Genomic DNA, 26,612 nt, shown 5'->3' on the forward strand with positions numbered 1-26,612 from the left:
GTGTAGAATATTTCCTACTTTTATTGTGAAGGAAAACATACATATAGAAAAAGTCCATAACATATATGTTCTGTTAACAAATAGTTATAAAACCAATCCCTATGTAACCATCACCTGGGTCAAGAAGAAGAGCATCATCAATCTCCTTATCACATCTCCATCCCTTCAACTCTAGAGGTACCACTATCCCAACTTTGTTAACATTTCCTCCGTTTTCTTTATAATTTTACCACTTATGTTTGCATTTCTAAGTGAATTCATTTGGCCTGTTCTTGGAATTTATATAAGTGAAATTATACTGTGTCTATTCAGTCGTGTCTTGTATCTTTCTATCAGTGTTATACTTGTTTGGTTCATTCATTTTCATTCCATCATAGGAATACACAGAAATTTCTTTATCCATTTTAATGTTGAAGGATGTGTGACTCATTTGCAATTTCTGTCTTTTATGAAAAGTTCTGCTAGTGAAAATTCTTGCATACACATCTTGGTGCCCACGGGCTTGAGTTTCTCTTGGTGTGTATACAGTTCGGCATGGAATGACTGGGTTCAACTTGACTGTTGAACAAATGCTCAGTTGTTTTCCTCATTGGCCATTTCATCCTAATTTCCCATCAGCATGGTGTGGGGCTGCCATGGCTTCACATCCTGAACAACTGCTATATGATCAGACTTTAATATTTTGCCAAACTACCGGGTGTATAATGGTAACTCGTGATTTCATTGGCATTTGCTAATTACTAATGAAGTTGAGCATCTTTTCATATGTTTATTTGTCATTTAAATATCTTTTTTGGGTAAAATCCCAGTTCAATTTTTTTCCTTATAGATTTATCCATTCTGAGTATGAGCTCTGAGTTGATAATGTTTGTAGCAAATATGTTCTTTGCTTCTGTGACTTAATTTTTGTTCCTATGGGCTCTTGTAATAAATAGAAATTCTTAGTTGTGATGTAGTCCGATATATCAGTCTTCTTTCTGGTTGCTACTATTTGTGATTTCTTTAAGAAATTCCTTTTATAAAAGCCAGAAAGACATTTTATACTACTTTCTAAAGCTCTCTAATTCCTTTTTTCTCTTTCTCTTTTAGGTCTTTATATACTTGGAATGGATTTTGCTTGTTTGTGATATGAGATTGAAGTTCAATTTAGTTTTTTTTTCCTGTAAGGGCCCAAATGGAATAATAATTGTTTCCCCACTGTTTTGCAGTGCTGCCCCTGTGTGTTGGGTATCAAGTCTCCATATATGCTTGACTTTGTTTTCAACCTCCCAGTTCTCTTCTTTATCACTAATTCATTTTTCTACCCATACATAAAGTATCTCACTCTCTTAATTATGATAGCTTTATGATAAATCTTGATATCTGATAGAGCAGAACTTTGTTCTTCCTCCAAAGTTTTGATTATTATTGACCCACTGAAAATGTGTGTACTCACACACACATATTTACACCACGTAGTCAAGCTCTTTAAAAACTCTTCTGGAATTTTGATCAGAGTTGCATTAATTCCGGAAAATCAATTTGGGGAGAATTTACACATTTACATTGAGTTTTCTAATGTACTAACATGTATGTCTCTGTATTTCTTAGATCTTTTAAAATATATCTCAAAATATATGTCTTGCGCATTTTTAAGTAGATTTATTCTTAGATAATTGATATCCTGTGATGCTTTTAAATTCAGTTTTCTAATTCTCTATTGCTAGTGTACAGGAGTACAGTTGATCTTTGTTGATTTTATACCCAGCAACTTTGCTAAATTATTATTAATTATAAATTTATTCGTATATTAACTTGGATTTGGGTACAAAATCAATATATGCTAAATAATGACAATTTTCTTTTTCCTTTCCATGTTTTAAGGCTTTTGTTTATTTTTCCCTACTGCATTGGCAAAGAGCTTGGTTCAGAATAGTAGCTCTTTCCTTGTAGGTTTTAATTCTGTCTTTGGATTTTTTAGTTTTCTTGGTGTTTGGCTTGTTTTAAATATTTTTCTATCTTTTTTTTCCCAGCATATCCTTTTCATGGTAAGTAGAGGCCATGTCTCTTGCACTTATAGGATGAACAATTTATGGGAAAACATTTTCTTGGTTAGTACATCAAATCACGTTATTTCTTTTGGAGTCTTTGGATGGTGTACCTCTTTTAATGTTCTTCTGGTGGAATTTTTGTTCCTCACAGACTAAACATTAGTGTCTGTTCCTTACTCATCTTTGAATGAGGCAACATCCAATCAGATTTCTTCCCTGGGAACAGTCTAAGCCCTTCCTCAAATCCACAGATGCTGATGAGGTTAACATGCAAAATCCCCAGAACAGTTTCTGCTTTCTAGTAGCCTTTTATCTTTTACATATTTTTGCTCTTCTGAGGTGCCAATTTCTCCCCTCACTTCTGGTTCTTATACATACACTCTGATCTGATGGGTTTCATGGGGATCTGTGGTTACCTTCATATGCGGTTATCAGTGTTCTTCTTGTCATACTGTCAGACTGTTACACCTCCCCCATCCTGTCCAGTTGTGTTTTAAGAATTTCTGCTCCAAACAGTTGTAGAAACTTGGCTGGGGGAAGAGCAGAGCACCTTGCTATCTCAGAAAGCCACATCTGGGCTTTAGAGGTAGATGTCCAATTTTCTAGTTGCTGCAGACCCTGGGTTCCAAAATGGAGGCATGCAAGGAGGGGGGTGAAGGGTTTTTCTGTCCCTCCTCTGGTCGCCTCTATTTTTCTTCTCAGCTGTCTCCATCAGACTCACATGTGGTGAATATTCTTCCACCTCTGGCATTAGGTTGAAGCATTGTTGGGAGTTTTTCCTTATCTGTACCTTCATAGGTTTTTAGGATGAGTTTGGGAGAGGTTGAAAAATTTTAAGCTAGAGTTCCCCAAAGTCTATGATGCCTTCACACAACTGGTGACTTTATGAGTTACAGTAACTAACCCTGAACACATTATGAGAAGGTTTTCCCTTTTAAGATCCCTTTAAAAAACATTTTATTTTGAAATTATTATTTCAAAATAATGATTCAAAATAATTTGCAACCCACAGGAAGTTGCAAACAAATAGGTCTTGTGCACCCTTCAGTCTGCTTCCTCCAGTGCTGGCATTTTGGGTAACTGCTACAATGACAAAATCAGGCCGTTGACACTGCTACAATCCACAAAGCATGTTCAGATTCCACCAGTTACACGTGCACGTGCATGTGTGTGTGTGTGTGTGTGTGTGTGTATGTGTATACATAGTCCTGTGCAGTTGTACCACGTGCAGTTTCATGGAAATAAACACCGCAGATATAGGACAGTTCCACCACCCTATGGCTTCCTGGTGCTACCCCTTTATAGCCACACCCTCCCTCCCCCGGTCCCTAACTCCCAGCAACCACTCATCTGTAGTCAGGAAAAGCTGAGTGTTAAAAATTATTGTTGTTTGAAGTGTACCATGCATACAGAAAAGTCTAGAAATCACAAGGGTATATATACCTCATTGGTTGTCACCTACACGACTCCCATGTAATGTGAATGCATCATCATAACTGTCATTTCGATCAGAAATAGAACATGACCAGAACCTCTGAGGCCTTCCTCCTGCTCCTCCTCACAGATGACCACCATCAGAGATGATTTTTGCCTGTTTTGAACTTATATTCGAGGAATCACACATTGTATTCTCTTTGTGGCTGATTTCTTTCACTCAGTATTTTGTTTGTGAGTTTCAGCCATGTTGTGTAGAGCTGTGGCGCGTTTATTTTCATTAGTTTATAATTTTCTATTGCATGACTGTCCCACAATTTATTCCTTCTTATATTAGTGGACATTTGCATTGTTTTCAGTTTTTGGCTCTTACATGTGGTTCTGCTAGGGTCATTCTTGCGTACGTATGACCGTGTTTCTGTTGGGTGTAGAAGTAGAATTGCTGGGTCATAGGGCATGAGTGTCTGTAGTGAATAGTCCTGGAGAGTTTTCCAAATTGGTTGTATCTGTTAACTCTCGTGCCATCAATGTTGCTTCGCTTCCTCACCCACATTTGGTAGTGTCTTTCTAGCTGTGTTTGTATTCATGGGTGTGTCCTGGTAGCTCATTGTGGTCTTAATTTGCATTTTCCTGAAAGCGAATGTCTAATGCTTACTCACCATTAAGACCTCTTCTTTTGTGAATGACCCTTCAGCTCTCCTGCTCCTCGTTCTTCTTACTAATTTATAGGATGGTTTTTTGTTTGCTTTTCTTAAAAATATTGCGGACGTGAGTCCTTGGTTATTAACATGAAGAGTAAATACCTTCTTGCACTCTGGCTTACCTATTCATTCTAGTAATCGTGTCTCTTGAGATCTTCTTGAATTTAATATAGGTCAGTCATCAATATCTTCCTTTAGTAGTTTTGTTCATCTTTAAACTGTTTTTTTGAACCTACCCCAGGGTCATGAATATATTTTTCTATGTTGTCTTGTAGTAATAAGATTTCTTTTGACATTAACATATTTCCATTAAAATTACTTGACTAAAACAAAAATTAATTAATAGTAATTAATTAATAGTGCATGGAAAAAACCATGAAGATGGTAAGCAAGGGATTGAGGTTTGAGAAATGCTATTTTGAATCAATAATTCCTTTCTTGGCTTTGTAAGCGATGTGTAAAGAATAGACTATTAAGTTTCCATGACGATGCAGACATAGTGATTATTAGTTATATTGGGTTGTAATACAAATTCATTCATTTACGCAGGAAACACTGATTGAGCTTTGGGAAATCAATGCTGAGAACTCGTAGTTGCTGCCCTGGGACATCGGCAGTGCGGTTTGTACTTTTTTAGGTGGGGGTGGGTAGGATGAGAGGGCTGGGTGTTGGGGGGAGGAGGTCTCTGGAGGCTTTGCAAGTGAGGCCACCACTGATCCCCGATCGGGGCCTCTGATTACTCACGGCTCTGGGCAGGCTCCAGGCATGAGCGACTTCCGCCAGTGAGGGCTGATGCCCATTTTCCTGAGCGTTTCCTCCGCCCGACCCCCTGGGGCCCGGGAAGGAGAATCCTGAGTTTGCGTGGTCTTACCGGGTTCTGAGGGTCTCGGAAGATTCACTGGGGAGCTTTAGACTAGGGCCTGGGCCCCTCTGCACTCCCGCAGATCAGAGTCTCTGGGGAGGGGTCTGCTCATCTTTTTTTCTCCCCAGAAGATTCTGATGTCAGGTCAGGGTGAGAACTGCTGCCTGGAGGAGTCCAGAAGTGAGGGAAGAGCTTTCCAAGGGCAATTAGATAAGTCTGGGATTAGCTCCTTTGCAAGACCCAGAAGGGAGGCGTGCCCTCTGGGAAGCCATCGATTTCTGAGACAGGCAAAGAGCCACTGCAAACACTTTCTCCAGGGCACCAGGAAGGGCCTCCACACTCTCACTGATCAAACGGAATGTCAAGTTCAGAAAGGCGAAGGAAAGAATGTCCTAAGTCAGAGCTATTCGGTTTATAGGCAACCGTGAAAACAGAAGTTCAGGGTGGCTGTGAGCTTGCCCCTGGCAGTGCGCTCGAGGTCTTGGAGAATTCTTTGCTCTGTTTCCAGCAGAGATCACAGCTGGCCAGAAGGCCTTGGACTCTGAGCTCCCCTCTGCCAACTGGCGACGCCTGTCCCAGCTCCACTTCCTGTCTTCAATGTGACCCCAAATGCCACCACGCAACTTGCATTTGTATCACACTGTTGAGTTTCGAAGTCAAAAGGAGGTGGCGTAAAGACTTGTGCCTGGGATTTTATGTCACACTTGATTTTCAAATTCTCCCACAGACACTTAAAAGCTGCTTAACTCGGTAAGCCTCTTTGAGTCTGTGTTTATTTCTGTGTAAAATGGGGTTGGTAGGGCCCTTTCTCATGGTCCTTATGAAGATTAAATGACAAAGGGTCTTCAGAGGGTCTGGCTCATGGTGGTTGCTGCCGTTGCTCCCCAAGTCACTGCCCTTTTTTTTTTTTTTTTTTTTTGGCACAAGGGCTTAGTTGCTCCGTGGCATGTGGGATCTTCCTGGAGCAGGGATCGAACCTGTGTCCCCTGCATTGGCAGGCGGATTCTTAACCACTGCACCACCTAGGAAGCCCGTCACTGCCCTTTTGAAAACATTTCCATGACTTGACTCTCATCACAGCCTCCCCTCCAGACAGAGTTAGGGCACTGGGGGTAGGGTGTTGAGATCGGTGCTTCTGATTCAGAATTCCACTTTATGCACTGTGTTCTGACCGCGCCCCGTGACTTCTAGGTCACACAACTAAATGCCACGAGTACTTCTGATTTGTTACCGAGCTGGTGTGCACATAGGGTCATCGATGGTGGAGAGAACAATAAATATATGCTATAGTGCTCATGTCCATTTTGTAAAGTGGCTGCAGTGCAGCAAGCCTTAGCCAGGGACAGATTAATCACACGCGTGTGCGCTTGTGTGCACTTGTCGGAGGGGAGGTGTGGAATGAGGCGGAGGGTCCCCTCTTCGCCCACCTCCAGGGAACAGAGCCCCGGCCTGGGAAGCAGTGCCCCGTGCAACACAGGCTGTTCTCCGCCACGCTGCCTGGAAGAGAAAAGTCGAGTCATCTTTGATGACTGCCACTCTTCTCTCCAGATTATGACACATCTCCCGTCTCTAATTAATATTTTCCTGAAGTGTTCTTTTCACATTTTTTTTTCATGTTCTCTTCACCCACATGCTTCTCAGGATTAGAGTCTTTTTCCTCTTAGAAATAGCAAACATGTGATTTGATGATAAAGGGTTTTGTTTGTTTTGGAGGAGGAGCAGGGAGCTGTGTGGGGGGCTGCTCAGGGGCTGTTGTTGGAACGGCATGGCCCAGAAGCTGAGTCCTGCCTGAGTTACTGCCAGAGCCACTGCCTGGCTGGGGACTTAGAACACAGGGGAGGGGTGAAGACCTGGGAATGAGTTTCCCATTGATTTCAAGCACTCTTTAAACCTAGTAATTATCTCCTCAACTGACATTATAATCTTGATTATAATACCAACATATTACACTCCAACAAGGGTGCCGTCGCGCTGCCTGGCCTTTTTGACTTTCTGATTGCAGAGATTTAAATGAAGCTTTGAAACACTTGTGTCTCCTCCATTTGCTTGGTCCTTGAAGCAGCACCCCTGGCTTCCTCAGTACTGTTTTCTAAAGATGGAGAAAAGTGCTGCTTGTTGGGAAGTGGTATTGTGATTGACTGCTCTTTGGGCCGGGGCCGGATGTATCTTTGAGAATTTAAAACCAAAGGAATTCTAGTTTCTTGCTTCACCTCTGCATTGCTTTTGGAGTTCTTTGGTGGGTAGAGTGCGCTGGGCTCTTTTTGGGCGAGTCACTGCACAGAGCACTGAGCTTATTGTACTGCATGGTGTGTGTGTGTGTGTGTATGTGTGTCTGTGTGTCTGTGTGTCTCTGGCACATTATTCCAGTAGTATTTTCAGCAAGAATCTGAGGTTCTGATGGGAGGGGGTTAAATTTTCTAAGCATCGGTCTGAAGATGCCCTTTTGACTGTTGACAGATAGTGGGTTCTAGAGTCTCATTTCTTTTCCTCAGCCCTTGGACGCAGGAGTTGCCAGTGAGAGGTCTCGTGTTAGTGTGGTTGTCACTCTCTCATCTCTTAGAATTCGTGGACAAGGCAGGGACTGTGGCTGGTATGGGACCGCTTGCCCCCTTCCTGTCCTCTCTGCGCTTCTGGAGTTCCCGTTTTGAAGATACGGAGGTTTCCTTGAAGGTGGCTGATTCATTCTGTGGGTTTTGTGGCTGCTTACTGCCTTTGGGGCTGTGTTAGCAGCCGTCCCCCACTGTGTTAAAGTCCAGAGAGCAGCTGAGCGGCTGAAGTGCTACAGATGTCCCCTCAAGGACCAAGAGGTGGTCTTGAGCACTGGCCGGGTGTCTTAATCATCCTGTGTCATTTTCTTTCCCGTGTGGTATTGTTCTACATTGCGAGTGAGTCCAAGGAGGAGAGGCAGCTTATTTTGCTTATTTTGGGTGTTGAGTAGACCTGCCAAAAATCTTGAGAGTGATCATGGGGCCACCTGAAGCTTTCTGAATCCTCGGGTAGCATCAGGCAGGTGCCAGCGGAATCGTCACCTCCTCTCGCGTGCTCTTTACCTCTCTGGGCACCAGTACCTCTGCCTCCTTGTGCCAGTCCAGACAGCTTCCCGGCAGATGTGGGCAGGGGAGCAGCGTGGCACCGTTTGAAAGCTGGAGCTTAGAATCTGGAGACTGGGATCTGAGGCGCGGCTCTGCCGCTGGCTGGGACGCCTTGGATGGTTCACCTCAGGTCTCAGGGCCTCGGTTTCCTCCTCTGAGAACTCAAGGGGAAGACTCCATGGTGCCTCAGGTGCTGGCAGGTCTCAATTCCGCTGGCTGCAGCCCCTGGGCAGACTTTCTACCTGGTGCCCACAGAGCATCCCCTGCGGCCGCTGTCTTGCCAGGGCCCTCCAGCCTCCCAGGACCAGAAAGGCCTTTTCCCTGCATAGGTTTGTCGTAGATGGACAGGTGCCCCTGTCCCCAGGTATCCCCGTGATCCCCGGGGGCACTCCAACCTTAACAGTGACCCATAGGGTTTTTAAAATTTGCCTCTGTTACATTAGAAATTTCTAATACTTCTCATAGAAGTAGATTTTGTTGACTTCTACTCCTGAGTGTTTATTTTCTTTCCCCAGGGCCAGATTTGAAGAAGGTAGCACCACTTGGAGATTTCCAGCCCCATGGCAGGGTGGGTGGTGAGAACAGCAGTCCAGGAGTCAGGAGGCCTGGGATCTGGCTCCAGGGCTGCTGTTAAAGCTCTTAGCTGTAGGGACGATGGGCTGGATTGGGATGATGGCCAAGGGCCTGCCCAAGTGCCAGCATCTTAGTCCAGGGGCAGCTTGGACCAAACTGTGTTGAGTAGCCATTCTCAAAATTACCAGTTTTGCCAGGAATGGAAGACAATAGGGTTTTTTTTTTTTCCTATTTCTATTGCTCTGCTTATTAGTATGTATGACACAAGGCCAGGGTTGCTGAAGCAAAATCAACAAGTTCTGATTAATTTGCAGAGCTCAGCCACGGAATCGTTCTGAAATTTCTAACCAATAACTCTCCCTGGCTGAGTCACACTGCGGAAGGATCCTTAATTGGAAACAGCCTCAGACAGTAGCATGGACAGCATCAGACAGAAGGAATATCAGAGCAAAAACACCCAGAAAGGAAATGCCGACAAGAAAGAAAATTGACATAGTGTCGATAATTGAATGGACAGCATTTGTCCGGAAACACGGGGCATACCAGCAAGCGGGGCTGCCGTGCTGAGCGGGAGTTCAGGGGAAAGACAGAGAAACACGTGGCCAGATTTAGCAGACCAGAAGTTCATTTCTGTCAGCATCTGTCCTGGTTTTTAATAAGCATTGTCCTTTCCAGGTTGCCCACCTCTTGGTCTGGAAACCTTAAAAATCACAGACTTCCAGCTCCACGCATCCACTTCAAAGCGCTATGGCCTAGGGGCGCATCGGGGGAGACTCAACATCCAGGTACTGTGCCGACACCTTGGGAAGGGTTCTGGCTGCAGGGCTGGGTGCTCTGGCCACACACATGGCGATGGTTCATTGGGCTCAGGGCAGGCTCCGTGCCTGGCATTTAACACAAATTAGCTCTAATTCTCATGACGGGTCTTGCTGCAGAATCCTCGTTTTATAGAGAATGAGCCCCGAGACTCAGCGTACATGCCTTCCCCAGAGACTAGTTAGTAAAAAGGATGACCGCTGTTTCCTGGGCCCAGGTCAGGCTGCCTCATGCGATTGACCTGTGAGAAAAGGGCAGGAGAGAACGCTGGACCCCTGTGGCCGTGGGCAGGCAGTGGCCTTTGTCCCCTCTTGCCTCCCTGCCAATGCTTCTCACCTCCACCCCACGTACTTCTTCCAGGCTGTTCTGTGGCTCCTGCCATCGTGTTCCACCAGGTCAGACCCTTAGTGGTGCTCATCCTGTCTGACCTCCCTGCCTAAAGGCCTCCGTAACCTTGGCCCTTGGGTCTGTCAAGGTCCTGCTCCTGGGAGGTGGGCTCCTCTGGGCGCCCTCTGTGCACCATGCGCTTCCTGGCTGCAGGCCTTTTCCCAAGCAGGCCCCCTGCCTGCAGCTCCCGCCCAAGCAGTGTAAACCCAGGTTCATCCGTGATATCACGTCCTCGTGCTGCTCTAACAACACATCATAAGTGTAGCCATGTAAACAACACAGATTTATTCTCTCACAGCTCTGGAGGACAGACATCTCATTGGGCCCCAATCAAGGTATCACAGGGCTGCATTCCTTCCGGAGGGGCTCGGGGAGAATCGTTTCTTTCCTTGTTCCAGCTTTCAGAGGCGCCCACATTCTCTGGGCGTGGCACCCTCCTTCTTCTAAGCCAGCAATGGCAGATTGAGTCCTCCTCCTGCTGCCATCTCTCTGGTTCTCTCCTTCTGCCTCCCTCTTCCACTTTTAACGACCCTTACGAGTACATTGAGCCCACCTGGAGAGTCCGGGACCATCTCCTCATCCCAGGCAACCTTAGCTGCATCTGTAACCTTCATTTCCCTTTGTCACGTAACCTTGAGCACTCATGGGTTCTTGGATTAGCACGTGGACATCTTTGTTGGAAAGGGGGCATTGTTTTGCCAGCCCATCTCGGATGCCTTTTCCCTCCTGCTTCAGCTCCAGCTGATCCACCCCTTCTCAACTTAGCATTTGATCCCATGCCGGCCTGTGTGGTTCTCCAAGAGTGTGGTTCCCTAATATTTTAGTTTTCTTTCCCCAGCTGATCCATAAGTGGGTGTGGTTTCCAAGCCCGTGGGCACATGCAGCATCTCAGCCAGCCTCCTGGGAGGGAGGTGGTCCTGTCGTGCCCATGATGTGGAGTCAGCAAGTCTGCACTCAAGGCTCACAGCTTCCAAGTGGCAGAGCTGACACCTCATTCCCCCAGTGGTCACTGTAAACATGCTCTGGGCGGCTGCTGTGCTGGGAACTGGACAAGAGCGGACGAGCCCCTTCCAGGGAGCCCCTGGGCTCGGCGGGGGGACATCTGAGTGGAGCACTGACTCCAAGCATCTCTTCCCTCCTCTTGACCACATCAAATAGGCTTTCAAACCACTCAACCATCACCACTTTTCAGTACAGAAGAATTCAGGTAGAACTTTCATGAAATGTAAAGTTGGTTTAAAATATTCGTTCTTCTTTTTTAATAACAGCTGCTAAGAAACATTTGGGTGTGTGTACAGCTGGACACTGTTTTACCAGAGCATGAACTCTCAAAGCTTGAACAGGAGGACCTGTTAATAGTCCGAGTGCCTCCAGCACCCTGCACGGGCTGCAGTCCTTCAAGTAAATAAAGTCAGACCCGAGCAGGGCTGCATCCAAATGGGTGCGGGGCTGCTTCCCTCATTGCTTAGAGGAGCTGTCATCTGGTGCCTTGGATTCTTTCTCTAAAAATGAAGTTATCCTTCATTAAAGAGGAAGTGTTCACCTTTATCTACACTTCCGGTCAGAGATGGAGAGGCCCAGTTAGTCCTAAATTTGTGGGGTGGGGGCGGAGGATGGGGGTCGTGTGCTTCCAGTTGGGAACTCCATGGGCAGAGTGGACAGGCCAAGTGCAGCCCAGTCAGGCAGGCTGAGTTCAGACCTTGGCCTTGACACATCTAGATTTTGGGACTTTTGGAATCATTATCTCGCGTCTCTGAGCCTCCATTGCCTCATCACAAACACAGGCATCCCAGGTCCTACAGGATTCCTTGAGCAGTGAAATGGGGTGATTTATAATTTTAAAACATTTCCTAGATGGTCTTGCTCCTCTGCTTTTGTTCGGTAGCTTTAAGGACACCCTTTGGTGGGGCCCACTTTCCAGAATCAGTGCCACGTGAGGCATGATTCCACCGCCACAGGTGCCCCAAAATGCCGCTTCCCACACAGGCAGTTTGAATGCAGTTTAAAAATAACCACATCTTGTCTCACATCTGAGTATTTGGTGGGCGTGTCGAGCTAATGGGATTTTATGTGTGAGAAACAGCAAGGCATCGGAATTAGAAACCATATTTAAATGCACTTAGTGCAGGATGCGAGCGAGGTCACTCCAGCTCTTTGCTGGTCAGGCTCCAGGGGCGTGAACGTGGTCCACCCAGAACGCAGGCTCAGCCTGCTCCCTGGTCCTCCTGCTAAGGAGCTGAGAGGCTTTAGGCAAGATGCTCACCTTTAACTTCTCGAAATGTGAGGATCAAAAGGAGGAAGAAAGAGAATTGTCCTCAGCAATTCTCAAATGCCACGTTCGTGCCACATTAAAATCCACTCACTCATCTGACCATCGCAAAGTGCCCTTTATGTACCAGAACTGGGCAGCCCTAGCAGAGACAAGAAGAAAAGCTCACGTTTATTCCCTGTCCTCCAGATGCCTCAGTCTCCAGCAGAAGGAGAGCAGGAAGCAGCTCGGATCGTTCCTGGTGCTGTGCTGAGTGCTTTACTTGCATTATTTCATTTATTCCTTGACGTGAGGCAAGGACTATTATTATTATTACTTCTGTCTCATAGAAAACAGCCACATGGATCCGTAGAGTAACTTGGTTAAGAGAGGCAGGATGTGACTCCAAGCTGCTTTAAACCTAGAGCTGCTGCTCCAAACGACCCCATAAAACTGTCCCAGCCAACAGCTCACGCATTCTAGGCCCCCCCTGGATGGTGATTAAACCATGGACAAGTCTCCTTTCTGACGTTTATCTCACATTGATTTACTCAGGGGTCACCCTCCCCAGGCCGTGTGAATCTTGTTTTCCTGAGATTCCTGCACCGCGTCTGCGCTGCCTCTACACATATATATGTGCCTCTTAGATGTTCCTGGGGGGCTGCTGCGATGCCAAGAGCCCCGTGGCTGCCGTGAAGTCTCCTTGAAGGGGATGGGGTGGTGCAGGCTGGTTGGCCATCTTGGTGTTTTGTTATTGCAGATTTGCTCATATGCGATTGACAAATACGGAATGATGTCATTGCGACTCAGAAGTAGCATTGTTCATGTACCGTTTTTGCCAGTACATCAGTGTTTTGTGGGACCAGGCACCAGCCCCGACCCCAGGGGACCATCAACACAGCTGCGGGCAGAAGCCTCAGAAGAACTCAGTCCTGTCCACGGTGCGCATCACTCTGTGCTGCTCTGGCTCAGGGTGGCCACGTGCTCTGTCCTCGGATGCTACCGCTCAGGTCCTTTGTCCACTTAGCCTTTGTGCCCACAGCCCAGCAGCTTCCATTCTTCCTTACAACCCCTTTCATCATACTGACTTGACAGTGGTGTTGTTTTTTTTTTTTCCAGGTCTTTATTGGAGTGTAATTGCTTTACAATGTTGTGTTAGTTTCTGCTGTACAACAAAGTGAATCAGCTGTATGTATACATATATCCCCATATCCCCTCCCTCTTGAGTCTCCCTCCCCCCCTCCCTATCCCACCCATCTAGGTCATCAACAAGCATCAAGTTGATCTCCCTGTGTTACGCAGCAGCTTCCCACTAGCTATCTGTTTTACATTTGGTAGTGTATATATGTGAGTGCTACTCTCTCACTTCGTGTCAGCTTCCCCTCGCAACCCTGTGTCCTCAAGTCCATTCTCTATGTCTGCGTCTTTATTCTTGCCCTGCCACTGGGTTCGTCAGTACCGTTTTATCCCTAGATTCCATATATACGCGTTAGCATATGGTATTTGTTTTTCTCTTTCTAACTTACTTCACTCTGAATGACAGACTCTAGGTCCATCCATCTCACTACAGATAACTCAATTTTGTTCCTTTTTATGGCTGAGTAATATTCCATTGTATATATGTGCCACATCTTCTTTATCCATTCATCTGTTGATAGACATTAAGGTTGCTTCCATGTTCTGGCTATTGTAAATAGTGCTGCAGTGAACATTGTGGTACATATATCTTTTTGAGTTATGGATTTCTCCGGGTATATGCCCAGTAGTGGGATTGCTGGGTCATATGGTAGTTCTATTTTTAGTTTTCTAAGGAAACTCCACACTGTTTTCCATAGTGGCTGCACCAATTTACATTCCCACCAACAGTGCAGGAGAGTTCCCTTTCCTCCACACCCCCTCCAGCATTTATTGCTTCTAGATTTTTTGATGATGGCCATTCTGACTGGTGTGGTTTTGATTTGCATTTCTGTAATGGTTAGTAACGTTGAGCATCTTTTCATGTGTTTGTTGGCCATCTGTATGTCTTCTTAGGAGAAATGTCGGTTTAGGTCTTCCACCCATTTTTGGATTGGGCTGGTTGTTTTTTGTTTTTGTTTTTGTTTTTGATATTGAGCTGCATGAGCTGCTTGTGTATTTTGGAGATTAATCCTTTGTCAGTTGCTTCATTGGCAAATATCTTCTCCCATTCTGAAGGCTGTCTTTTTTTTGACCATGGTTTTTTAAGGTCAAATTCTATCGTTATAACTGTATTAAAAATTTTTTTAAAGCAATTTAACGTCTCCTTACCAGTGCTGATGTTTTTTTGAATTGATTTGTTTATTTTTGTTCTTCTGATTACAGAGCTGCATAGATTTTAAACCTTATTTTGCTTATGAACTTAGTTTTTATAAGTGCAGGATTTTGCAGACTATGAGCATTTACTAAATTGCATTTGCCACGTTGTAGCAGAAACACCTGTCTCTGTGTTAGTCCGTTGGGGGCTGCTATAAAAGAATGCCATAGACCAGGTGGCTTATGAGCAACACAGATATATTTCTCACAGTTCTGGTGGCTGGAAAGTCACCAAGAAGATCAAGGTGCTGGCTGATTTGGCATCTGATAAGGGCCTGCTTCCTGGTTCATAGATGACTGTTTTCTCCTGTGCCCTTACATGGTGGAAGGGGTGAGTGAGCTCTGTGGAGTCACTTTTATAAGAGCATCAATCTCATTCAAGAGAGCTCCATCCTCATAACCTAGTCACCCCCCCCCACCGAAGCCCCCCACATCCTAATACCATCACCTTGGAGATTAGGTTTCAACCTCTGAATATTGAGGGGACATAAGTATTCAGTCTGTAGCATTCTTTTGTTCTCATTTTAAGCAGAAGACTTTGAAAGACTAAAAGCACCTTATAATTCAACTTATAACTTCTCTTTTTTGCAAGTGGAGCTTTGCTTGTGTCAATTTAATAGTATAAGCTTAGAGGAGAAGCCCAGGTTTGCATTTCATTGCTACATACACTGGCACGAGAGAGCTTCAGGAATCCAGGGGAGAGATCCAGTTCAGCAGGATAGCAAAGGTTTGTCCTCTCACCCAGGATTATTCTGCCAGTGTGCCCAGGATCCTTTTATACTAACTCACTTATGAGGCTGTGATCATCTTTGGAAACAATCATTGGCTTCTTCCGCCCTGGGACCAGTCATGGGAAGGTTGGAAATTAACATTCCAGGTCTCAAAGAGAAAGTGTCAGTAATGACCTCTAAAATCACACTTGGAGCCTTTGCCTGTGGTTGGTCTTAGGAGGTACCCTGTTTTCAGGTGGGCCATGTAATGGCTGCTCGTCACCTGTCCTGTCCCGGCAGAATCCTCTAAGGATGCTGAGAGATTTTCCATGGCTCATACACTCAGCAAGGTGGAGTCAGAGACAGTGCTACTCTTTTTTGTTTTTTGTTTTGCCTCTCTCTCTCTTTTTTTTTTTTTAACAGACAATAAACTGCATATATTTAGAGTGTACAATTTGGTATCCCAATCTCCCAATTCAATCCCCCCCAACCCTCCCCGCTCTCCCCACGCGGTGTCCATGTGTTTGTTCTCTACATCTGTGTCTCCATTTCTGTCTTGCAAACGGGTTGATCTGTACCATTTTTCTATAGTCCGCATATATGTGTTAATATACGATATTTGTTTTTCTCTTTCTGACTCACTTCACTCTGTATGACAGTCTCTAGGTCCATCCATGTCTCTACAAATGTCCCAGTTTCGTTGCTTTTTACAGCTGAGTAATATTCCATTGTCCATATGTACCGCATCTTCTTTATCCATTCATCTGTTGATGGACATTTGGGTTGCTTCCATGTCCTGGCTGTTGTAAATAGTGCTGCGATGAACATTGGAGTGCATGGAGACAGCGCTACTCTTTGAGTGACTTATCCCACCCCCATGGTGATGCTGGAGACTTTCTCAGCTGCAAAGCCTGAGCCGCTTATAGCAGCGCTTGCCATTTCAAAGGGCTGGGTTTTGGTCTCATTCTTAAGACTCTAAAGTTACAGTAAGTATAAGCCTGACATGTGATCAGAAGAAATGAAATACTGAGAGCCTAGCCGGACCTCAGGATGTCACCGTGATTCCTGCCTATAATCGGGAGTGTAAGAGAGCTGGTCTTCCGATCAGAGTTTTGAAGAAAAAGCTGGCGTTTTGAGGTCACAAGAAAACACATGGGGGGCTTAACACCTCCAGATGTCTTTGCGATGCCTGGACACCGTCATTTGACTCTCTGTGGCCCATGATTTGCCTCACATGTTAGCCCTCTTTCATGAGGAAATGTCTGGTTATAATAATAGCATCTGTCTGAGCCATTTCTCAGCACCACTGGAATGAAACAGAGCTCCTCTTATAAGTCATTCCATTCAAGGAATTCTACAGAGCACCTGGATGCTGTTATTAGAATCTGCTGCCAACGTTCCAATCATCTTTTTACCTGAAATGAGGTGTAAAGCCATGAAGATGGCCAATGCCCATGGCTTCAGATACACCCACAGGGAGTCGATTGTAGAACACTGAACCAAGTTTTATTCTGGTATTGAAGTTCACAAGCGCGGACACATCCCACAGGCCTGTCTTCCTGTCCCCTTTGGCCCTGAGACACCTGGTGCCCCACGTTTATCCTGGTGTGAAATGTATGGGGGCCGCCCAGGGCAGCACAGTTTTCTCAGGCGTCACCACGCAAACCCCACTCCTGCCTATTGCTGGAATCATCTGCACCCGGGGTCTTCTGACCCCGAAGCCTGTCTTTTCCTTCGCACCATCCCAGTTCTCTTCATGTCAGCCTCCCATTTCCTTCTGGACAAAACCTCAGTGTGACTCAGCAAGCCCTCACTGGGGGCTATTTATGTGCTGGGTGCTGCAGAGGCAAAAACCATCACAGTGGGTATGGTTTCCAAACCCAGGAATGTTGCGCTTGTTCCGATAAAGGGATTCTGTTCTGCATCTGGCTTCAAGAAACAGTCTGGGGCACAGTGTTTTGATGCCAAGTTGCTGGAATTTGGGGTATTTGGATTTTTATGGGAATAACAGGACTGAATATTTTAAATGATGACTTTTGGCAAGTTCAAAGTGAGAATTTGCCGTAAGGAGGTTGATGTGCTGGTCTCATTCTCGGAAGCATCCTGAACGTGAGTGCAGTGAGAAGAGCTAGGAGCAGAGCAGGGCAGCGAGGACAAGGGAGCCCCGAGTAGCAGAGATGCCTGGACTGCGGATCCTTGTCCATTCTGGAAGCACTGACTCCCTGGTGCAGGAGTGGACTCTGTTCCGCTTGGCATGTGAATTTTTCTTTACTCTCTTTCTAAATTTCACGAAATTAATACTTCATTTCATCTTCAGTATATGCAGAGGGGAACTTTGATTTAGAGAAAAGGAATTGAAGTCAGAGGCTGACTGACCTGCCCTAGCCAGACAGCTAGTAAGTGCGGAGCTGAGACTCACATTGAAGATTTCTGGCTGTAGAGTTTTCCGTGCTCCTTTCTTTGCATCTCAGGTGCCCACAGGTCTGTCTTCCTGTCCCCTTTGGCCCCGAGACACCTGGTGAGGAGGTTCGGTGTGTTCACCAGCTTGTGGTCTCCCCTGGCACCCCATCTTCTGACCCATCTCCGTGACCACTGGCTTCTTCACCCCCTGGTACCTTCCAGCCCCTGCCCTGGCAGGACCTAGAGAAGTCTAAGGGTGTCAGCAGTCACCCTTATGGGGCCTCGTGCCCGCCCATTCAGCTGGCACAGCCCAACTGTGCCTTCTCAAATGATGCTTCGTGGGGATGGGCCCTCTGGGCTGTCTGCCCAGCCACACGCAGGCCAGTCACACTGTCTCTCGGACACTACAGTTAGGAGTCGGGGGGTGTGGGTCATTCTGAGTTAGGGCTTCAGTGGACACAGCACACACTGCACAAGCAGAGAAGATGTGTGTGGAGAGACGATGAAAGGCAGGAAGGGAGGAGGGAGACAGATCAGAGCAGATTCTTTCTTGTACTCATTCATTTCATTAAAACCTCGCCTCCTGGGGACCTTTCTGGTGCTGCGCAGGCACCGTCGTAAGTCCTGGGGAGACGACTGTGAGTAAAACCAGAAACAGTTCCTGATCTTTTAGCAAATATTTATGGAGGACTTTCTGTGTGCTGGGCCCTGTCCTAGATGCTTGGGATGCCTCAGTGACGAAAACAGAGGTCCTCGCCATCTGAGAGCTCACAGTATAGTGGGAGAGAGGCACATGAAAGCAAGACATGTAATGAAGTGTAATTTTTATAGTAGGTTAGAGGGAGAGAAGAAAAACAAATTTATAGCCCACAGTGGGGTCAGGAGGGCCAGCTCTGGGAGGGGGCAGGTTATAGTTAAAGGTGATCAGGGTCAGCTTTTGGGAGGTAATATTTGTGCCAAGTTGGCTTAAGGATCAGCGGGGGGTCAAGTAGCTGTGGGAGGAGGATTTGGGCAGTGGGAGTGGCCTGATGTTCTGCTCTGACAGCAGGCCGGGTGTTACCAGTTACCAAGAAGTAGCTGAAGGCTGGTGTGGCTGGAGCGCAGAGACCATGGAGGGGAGGGGATTGCTGGCCCAGAGGTAACACTGGGAGGACTTTGGCTTTTATTCTTGAGTCAACTGGAGGAGCCATGGAAAGCTTCAGGGCACAGGAATGACGTGCTCTACTTTGCAAATGCAAAGGAGCAACCTGATCTCTGTGTTGACTTAGGGGAGTGAGCGTCAAAGCAGGGGGGCGTGGGAGGGGGTGACTTCAGCACCCTGGACAAGAGGTGGTGCTGGTTCCATCCAAGGCAGCATTGTGGAGGCGGGGAGAAGTGCTCGGATTTTGGATATTCTGAAAGTAGGCGTTTCTGATGGGGAGGTGGATGAGGTTTGGATGAAGGTGCGAGAGAGAAAAAGAGGGGTCAAGGATGCCTCCTCCGATGTTTTTTTGGCCTTGGATAATGTAATGGGGAAATGAAATTATTAAAAAACAAAACCTCACAGGCGAATGCCCAATTACAACCTGTAATGCTTACGCAGAAGGAGAGGACCAGGTGCATTAATTTCCTGGGGCCTCCATAGCAAAATGTCACAAACTGAGCAGCTTAAAGCAACAGGAATTTATTCTCTCACAATTCGGAGGCTGGAAGTCTGAAATCAAAGTGCTTGTCGGTATGTGCCCCCTCTGAAGGCTCTGGGAAAGGGTCCTTCCTTGCCTCTTCCAGCTTCTGGTCCCCACGCCACCCAGGATGTTTTTTGGCTTGCAGTTGTATCACTCTAGTCTCTGCCTCTGTGGTCACGGGAGGTCTCCCTGTGTGCTCCTACATCATCTTTGCTCTCTGTGTGTCTGTATCCAAATTTCTCCTTCTTTTAAGGACACCAGTCATCGGGTTTAGGGCCCTTATCTTTGCCTAACTAATTTCATCTGCAACAACTCTATTCCCAAATAAGTTCTGGGTTCCAGGGATTAGGGCTTGAACATATCTTTCTGGAGGACATAGTTCAACCCTGTAACACCATGGTTCTCCATGCCCAACAAACCTGCCTCAGAGTAGAGATCTGGAAGGCTTTCCTGGGGATGAGCTACAAGATTTGAAGCAGGATTAGAAGTTAAGAGTTTATCAAATGAAGAGTTGGCAGAAGGGATAGAAGAGAATTCCAGGTTGAAGGGAACAGTGTGTGCAAAGGCCCTGTGGTGGAGGGAATATGACATATTTGAGCAACTAAAGCAAAGCCAGTGTGGCTGGGGCCCTGCTATAGTTATGGAGCAATATCAGGGTCAATGTACATAAGAATAAGTGCTCTTTTTCACTAGTCATCAAGTAAATACAGATTAAAATCACATCGAGCTGTCATACACAGGCACCAGAAAGGCTTTAAAAAAAAAGGCAATATCAAGTGTGGGCAAAGATGTGAAACAGTGGAAACTTTTATACATTGCTTGGACTGTGAAACAGCACAGCCACGTTGAGAATCTCTTTGGCAGTATCTATTGAAGCCCAACATTCTCATCCCTGTTAATCTGGCAAACTGTTATGCATAAAAGCAATGCATTCATATGTGTACAAAAGACATGTACAGGTAGGTTCATAGCATCATTATTCATGATACCCACAAAAGGTAATAATCCACATGTCCATCAAGAGTACAATGGATAAGTCATTAGTATATGTGTACAGTGGAATACTATACAACAGTGTAAAGGAGTACATTACTGCCACCTGCAATAATATGGGAGAATCTCACAGATATCACATTGAGTGAAAGAAGTCAGGCACTAAAGAGTAGCTACAGAAAGTTTCATTTATATAAAATGAGAAAACAGGAAAACCAATCCAGGGAACCTAGGCTCTCGGCAGTGAAAGCGCTGAGTCCTAACCACTGGACTGCCAGGGAATTCCCTAATAGACTTTATTTTTAAACGTTTTTAATCAAACTCTAGATGTTTATTGGTTTCCTTAGCCAGTGCAAGAAAATTTTTAAAAATTGGTTTAGGGTTTAAAAAATGGCTTCAAAAACAATGAATATTTCTTTTTAACCAACTTTACTGCTGATTAAGGTCTGATGAACCAGCAGGGAGCTCTGCTAATTTGCAGAAGAATGAGCTGATTTGGACCCAGACAGTTTTATGGGTTTATCAAACGTTTACCACAGAGCTTTACCGAAAGTAGATATTCAGAACACAATGTGGCCTCTTATGGGAGATTCGTTACTTAACTATAATAATCAGATGTCGCATCTACCATTTTTAGGTAACCACTGCCTCCAAAGGAGGTAACTGGTTGGTAACTATGAAGTTTCAGCCTCTGCTTCTAATATTTTTGCCTCAAAAATATTTAAAAATCCCTATTACTTTTTTTCTGTTTCTGTCCAAATAGCCCTGGGCTATGTTTGCAAAGTGGCAGCTGTGTCAATTATCCAGGAATCGCTAAATAGTTATATTGACTTGGATATAACTTTTTAATTTGCTTCCAGATGTTTCTGTATAGAGGCAGCCCATGATCATGAGATATGTACAGTGCAGGTCAATGATTTCACAACAGCAGAGTGATTTTGAGATTCACAGTTTTCTTTCTGTATATGCTGTAAAGCAAAGCACTTTGCGTAATGCCTAGCATGTAGTGGGGGCTCTGTAGACACCTGGAAAATTAAAGAATAATTTTAAAAGTAAGCAGTATATCAGTTACTATTTATATCTGTACATCTCCTTTCCTTTCCTTTTAAAGATTTATTATAATCAGTTTTATGAGCAAGTAGTTAAAGAAACCAAAGCATTAAAGGATTATAACAAATAAACAATAGAATGGTGGTTGCCAGGAGCTGAGGGGGAGGGGAAATGGGGAGATGTAGGTTAAAGGGTACACATTTTCAGTTATAAGAAGAGTAAGTTCAAAGGATCTAATATATAGCATGGTGATTATAGTTAATGATACAATATTATATAATACCTGAAACTCGTTGAGAGTTAAATCTTAAGCATTTGCACCATACACGTAAAAAATGAGTTAACACTAGAGGTGATGGCTGTATTAATTATCTCGATCTTGGTAATCATTCTCTAATGTATATGCCTATCAAGTCACCATGTTGTACACTTTAAATGTATACAATTGTGTCTGACAGTTATTCCTAATAAAGTTGGAAAAGACAAAAACAAAAACAAAACAATGGACCCTGTCGAGGCATCCCACATTCCACCCCACCCCCCTGACTGCCATCAAACGCTGTGAATGGGGCAACTACTTCCAACTCTTTGAAATTGTTTCTTTGGACATTTAAATCTTAATTTCTAAATAATATGCACATGTTGATATGTACTGGTGTATGTAAATTTGGGATTTTGTCTTTTGAATTTTTATTACGGAAGATGAGAATTTCAGCTGTTTTTTTAAATCACTCCACTACACCTCTTTAATCTTTCCAATAAATTAATGTCTCAAATTTTGGATAAATTTACATTTGGGGTTTTCATTGTTATGACTATAAATATTGCTTACTACTGAGCTGAGAGTTATTGTAGTTTTGAGCCAAGAAATAATTCCTTTTATATAATTTCTTGACAACTTTGTGTTTTCCTGGAACTGCTCATGTTTTAAAAACATGTCACCACACCCTGTAATAGTCTGGGTCTGTAAAATACCCTTCAGTGTAACTTTCTATAAGATCCGATTTGTTCGATGATTTTTTAGTATTTTGTTTTTCATGTTTCTGTAGAGATCCTTTTGGGAGCCCTTTGACCTGCTATATTTGAATGGGTTCTTTCTAGGTCTTCTACATCACTAGTGTCTTGGGACTTCCTTCACCATCATTCTGAAAATTCCCTTCTGTGTTGGAACCACTGATTTCTGGATCTGACATCTTCTTCTTTTCGGTGTTCTGCCTCATTTTTGTGGAGCACATCCTACAGTAGCTTCATGGAAATGGTACGTGAGAAATAAATTTTTTGAGGATCTGTGAATCTGAAAACTGTCTTTGTCACATCACAATTGGTTAATAGTCTGGCTGAGTGTAAAATTCTCGGGTGGAAAATCTTTTCCTTCAGAATCTTGGAGTCATTCTCTCTACGTTCTTCTAGCTTCAGATGTTGCTATTGAGAGTTCTGGTGCCCTTCTCATTCTTTTTTCTTTGTTTATTTATTTGTTACCTCTTCGGAAGCTTTTAGAGTTTTCTCTTTGTTTCTGATGTTTTGAAGGTCACGATGGTGTCTCTTGGCGTGGATCTTATTTTATTCATTGTTCTATATTCTTAATTCTTCGGAGACTTAAGCCTTAGCGATCTGGCACATTATTGTATAGTGTTTTTTTTTTGTAATTTCTTCCCTTGAAAAAAAATCTCTGACTTTATCCTCTGCTCTTCTTATTTTTCTCGTATTGTCGATTGTTATTGGAATTTCCACATTCCGAGAGTTCTTTCTCGTGCACTTTTTCCTTTCTAAGACTATCCTATTCTTGTTTCATGCAAGCAAGATATTCTCTTTCAAGGGATCTTAACTGTAGTTTCTTCAAGGTCTTCTCCTGTTCTCCATTATATTTTTAGTTTATTTTTTGTGTGTCCTACACTTGGCTGCATTGTGTTCTAGAATTGCACGGAGAAAGGAAGGTGGGTCATCTCCGCTTCCCTGCGCTGATATCCACTGAATTCCCTGTTTTTGTCTATCACATCACCTGCCCTCCCCTGTGTCTGGGGTTCTCAAATCCAGAGCCTCTCTGGTTTGTTTTTTTAAGAGAAAAAAATTCAGATCTTCTGCAGAGTGAGGTTAGACATAAGAATCTAACCTTTTTAATACACATTTTGAAATCAGTCCCCTGTTTTTTTAATCCTGCATCACTCTCACCTTCCAAGATACCTAAGAATCTAGTTTCTGAGCTTTTTTAGGTTCTGTGTGGCTCGCTTTTCGGAAGTTACCGCTTCCTTCCCTTGCTGAGTCATTCAAGAGTCCTCCATCTAATTTCTGTCTTCATATATTGTGATTTGGATATTATAAATGTCTCCTAGTTTTATCAGAAACCAAGGTTGTATTTCCTTGTCTTTTTTTCTTTGGGGGAATTTTTGAGAGAAGAACATGGAAAAACCAACATATTTACTCCATCACTTTGAAACAGAGAAATCCTATTTGATTGATTTTAAACAGAGCGTATTACGTCTTCTCTTTGTTACAGAATACTCATTCCCACATTATCTTAAGCAAAATTTAGTCTGTTAGATGCGTTGGTGGGCATTTTTTAAGGTAAAGAAATAATGCATATAACATTTGTCTTGAGAAAGTTGCATTAATTCTTAATTTATTTGGTTCTCTAGTACAAATAATCATTCCATGTAAGTGATGTTTTCAAGACTAGCCTATGCTTTAAGGAATCAAACCTTTTCTTTCAACAATTCTGATTGAAATTTCTCCAAAGTTTATAAAGTATTTCTCTGTATTATTAAACAGAAAGGAATGAATGTTTCTTGCTTTCTCAGACATTTTACTGATACCATTTTTGGCACTCTGGTGTAATATGGTGACATCTCTGGGGCTGGTACCTCTTCTTTCATTGAATTCTCCCAGATGCTTGCTTTATACATTTATAACTGATTTTGCAGACGCGGCTGTCATTTCCCAAAGAGTCAGCTTCAGAAAGGGCTCTTCAATTCCCCGACACCTTATTACATTTAATTGACTGTCTGGTGTGCTCAGGAAGAACTGAGATTGGCAGCAGAAGCAAAATATCCAGACTGGCAAAACCAGGAACCATAAATTGAATGTCAGATACCAGTTAGTAGACTTTGGTCTAGTGGCATGAGGACAGCTGCTCCAAGCTTCACGATCCGATCCTTTAGGGGTAGACATCCTGGGCTGTGTGGGATATCTGCTTAACCCATGAGCTTGCAATCTGAAGCTCTGCATGGTCAACATTTTGGACCAGGCGGCTCTTTGTGGTGAGGGCTGCCCTGTGCATTGTGGAATGTTTAGCAGCACTCCTGGCTTCTATCCGATAGTTGCCAATTGCACACACCTCTCCTAGTTGTGACAGCCCAAAATGACTCCAAACGTTGCCAAATATCTCCTGTGGGGGGCAACGTGGACTCCTGTTGAGAACTTTAGACACTGGGCCTCCTCTTTTTCCACATTTTATAACTCTGTTCTGGATATTTGAGGTTGTAGCCAATGAGACACCTGTTAACTGGAATACAATTGCAATTTCCCAGAATTTTGTAGAGTGTGAAATAATTCATGAAACATCCATATCTCCATGCTATACCAAATAGTCATTGTTTTAGATGTACTGATAACTGGCATTACTGAGTGTTCAGTTCTTTTTGAGCCCAGGCTAACTAAATGCCAGACCCTGTTGAAAGCACAGTCAGCGTCCTAAGGGAGAAGTGACCATCGCTGTCACTTGAACTGATGGGGAAACCGAGGCACAGAGCATTTAGGCGAGTGGCCTGAATGTATACAGTATGAAAGTTGCAGAGCTGGGATTCACACCCAGATAGGACTTGCACACTGTGCAGCGGTTGTTTCTGAGATGCCAAGACCGAGACATAAGCACCGTGAGGGGACTTCAGTCCTTCTGCCTGTTCTGAGCTCCAGGAAGGCGGGACTGCCCGTGTTGTCTACCTTTGTGTTCCTATTGCCTGGGCCACTACTTGGCATATAGCAGAGGCAAGGTGAAGGTTAATTTCAATAAATAAATGGAACTATTCTAAGCACTAGTCTCATGGGTAGTTTACGAGAAAAGAGGAACCACAACGAAAACAGTGTATATTATGGTTTCTGGAAAGAAGATGAATTGTGATATTGTAGGTCATTAATGGGTTGCAGGTCTCTTCCATTGGGGGAATAAGTGCCTTAGATGAAGAAAGACAGCAATTGTATAATTATGGCCTTCAGGCTAGGATGGTGAGTTGACTGGCAATGTTGGCAAATGAGAGGTTCTACTTGAAGGGTCACCATCACTTGAACACAATGCATTGAATCACAGGTGAGGACCAGTAACACACACTTGTAGACTTCAGCCTTACATTAATGGCTGTGGAAGGCAGAACCTTGCAGCACCTCTGGGTCCTTATTACAGGCACCCTGTGTGCCATCAGACATGGAGGTGCTGGTTAACTGAGAGCTTGGGTTTCTGGAGAATGTTGATTAACATATACTGTGTTGGTCCTGATGCAAGGCTTATGTTAGCCAGTGCAGTGATGGGTGAGTAGTTCCGCCAGTGGGACCCTTAGCCAAGCTGTTCCTCTACTATAGCTGGGCTCTGAGTTTCCCATCACTGGTGGCCATTAAACGTAAGGCTGTCCCACACCAAGAGGGGAAAGTGGGGGTGGGGGGTGGGTTGGGGTGGGATGAATTGAGAGATTGGGATTGCCATATATATATTACTAATAAGAAAAAAATATCATTGTACACTTTAAACATATGCAGTTTATTGTATATCAATTATATCACAATAAAAGTTCTTAAAAAATAAATATAACACTTGATGAAAAAAAAAAAAGGAAGGCTGTCCCAGAATTTGAGCTGAAAAGTGCTCAGAGGTAGGGAAGATGGGCTGACCTATCATTTTTATCTCTTGAATATCATTCAGACTTTTTCTCATCTGATTACATACTTGTGAAATAGCCATGGGAAAATGGGATTAATGCAGAAAGGGTCTTAGTAAATTGGGACGTTTCCCCGGCTCACTTTTTTTTTTTTTTTTTTTAATGTTAGGGAATTGTCTCTTCAAATGGTGATAATAAAGGGAAAATTCCAGAGCAAAAACTTCATCTAGCTTGTAAATTCAGATCAAGAGAATCTCTGGTAGCAGTAGTAGCCAACCCTCAGATACATCAAATGACTTAAATGCTGATAAACACATTTTCACTAGATAAACTTAACCTTCAACACCCAGTTCAAATATCACCTCTACCTTGGGGCTTCCTGTGTGTGGTCTCCCCCAGACCACGTTAGCTGTGCTCGCCTTGAATGCTCCCCTAGCTCTTTGTTCCTATTCCTGAAAT

General features: G+C 44.2%; 1 protein-coding gene across 1 annotated transcript in view; it reads left to right on the top strand.

Moving 5' to 3' along the window:
• The window catches only part of CPXM2 (carboxypeptidase X, M14 family member 2), a 125,994-nt gene that overhangs the window by 19,059 nt on the left and 80,323 nt on the right, over positions 1-26,612 (top strand). The window contains exon 3 of the mRNA XM_057737399.1: positions 9,368-9,477. Coding sequence (XP_057593382.1) covers positions 9,368-9,477 — 110 coding nt within the window. The remainder of the gene's footprint in view (positions 1-9,367; positions 9,478-26,612) is intronic.

This window comes from Hippopotamus amphibius, chromosome 5, assembly GCF_030028045.1.
Source record: "Hippopotamus amphibius kiboko isolate mHipAmp2 chromosome 5, mHipAmp2.hap2, whole genome shotgun sequence".
Taxonomy (NCBI): Eukaryota; Metazoa; Chordata; class Mammalia; order Artiodactyla; family Hippopotamidae; genus Hippopotamus; species Hippopotamus amphibius.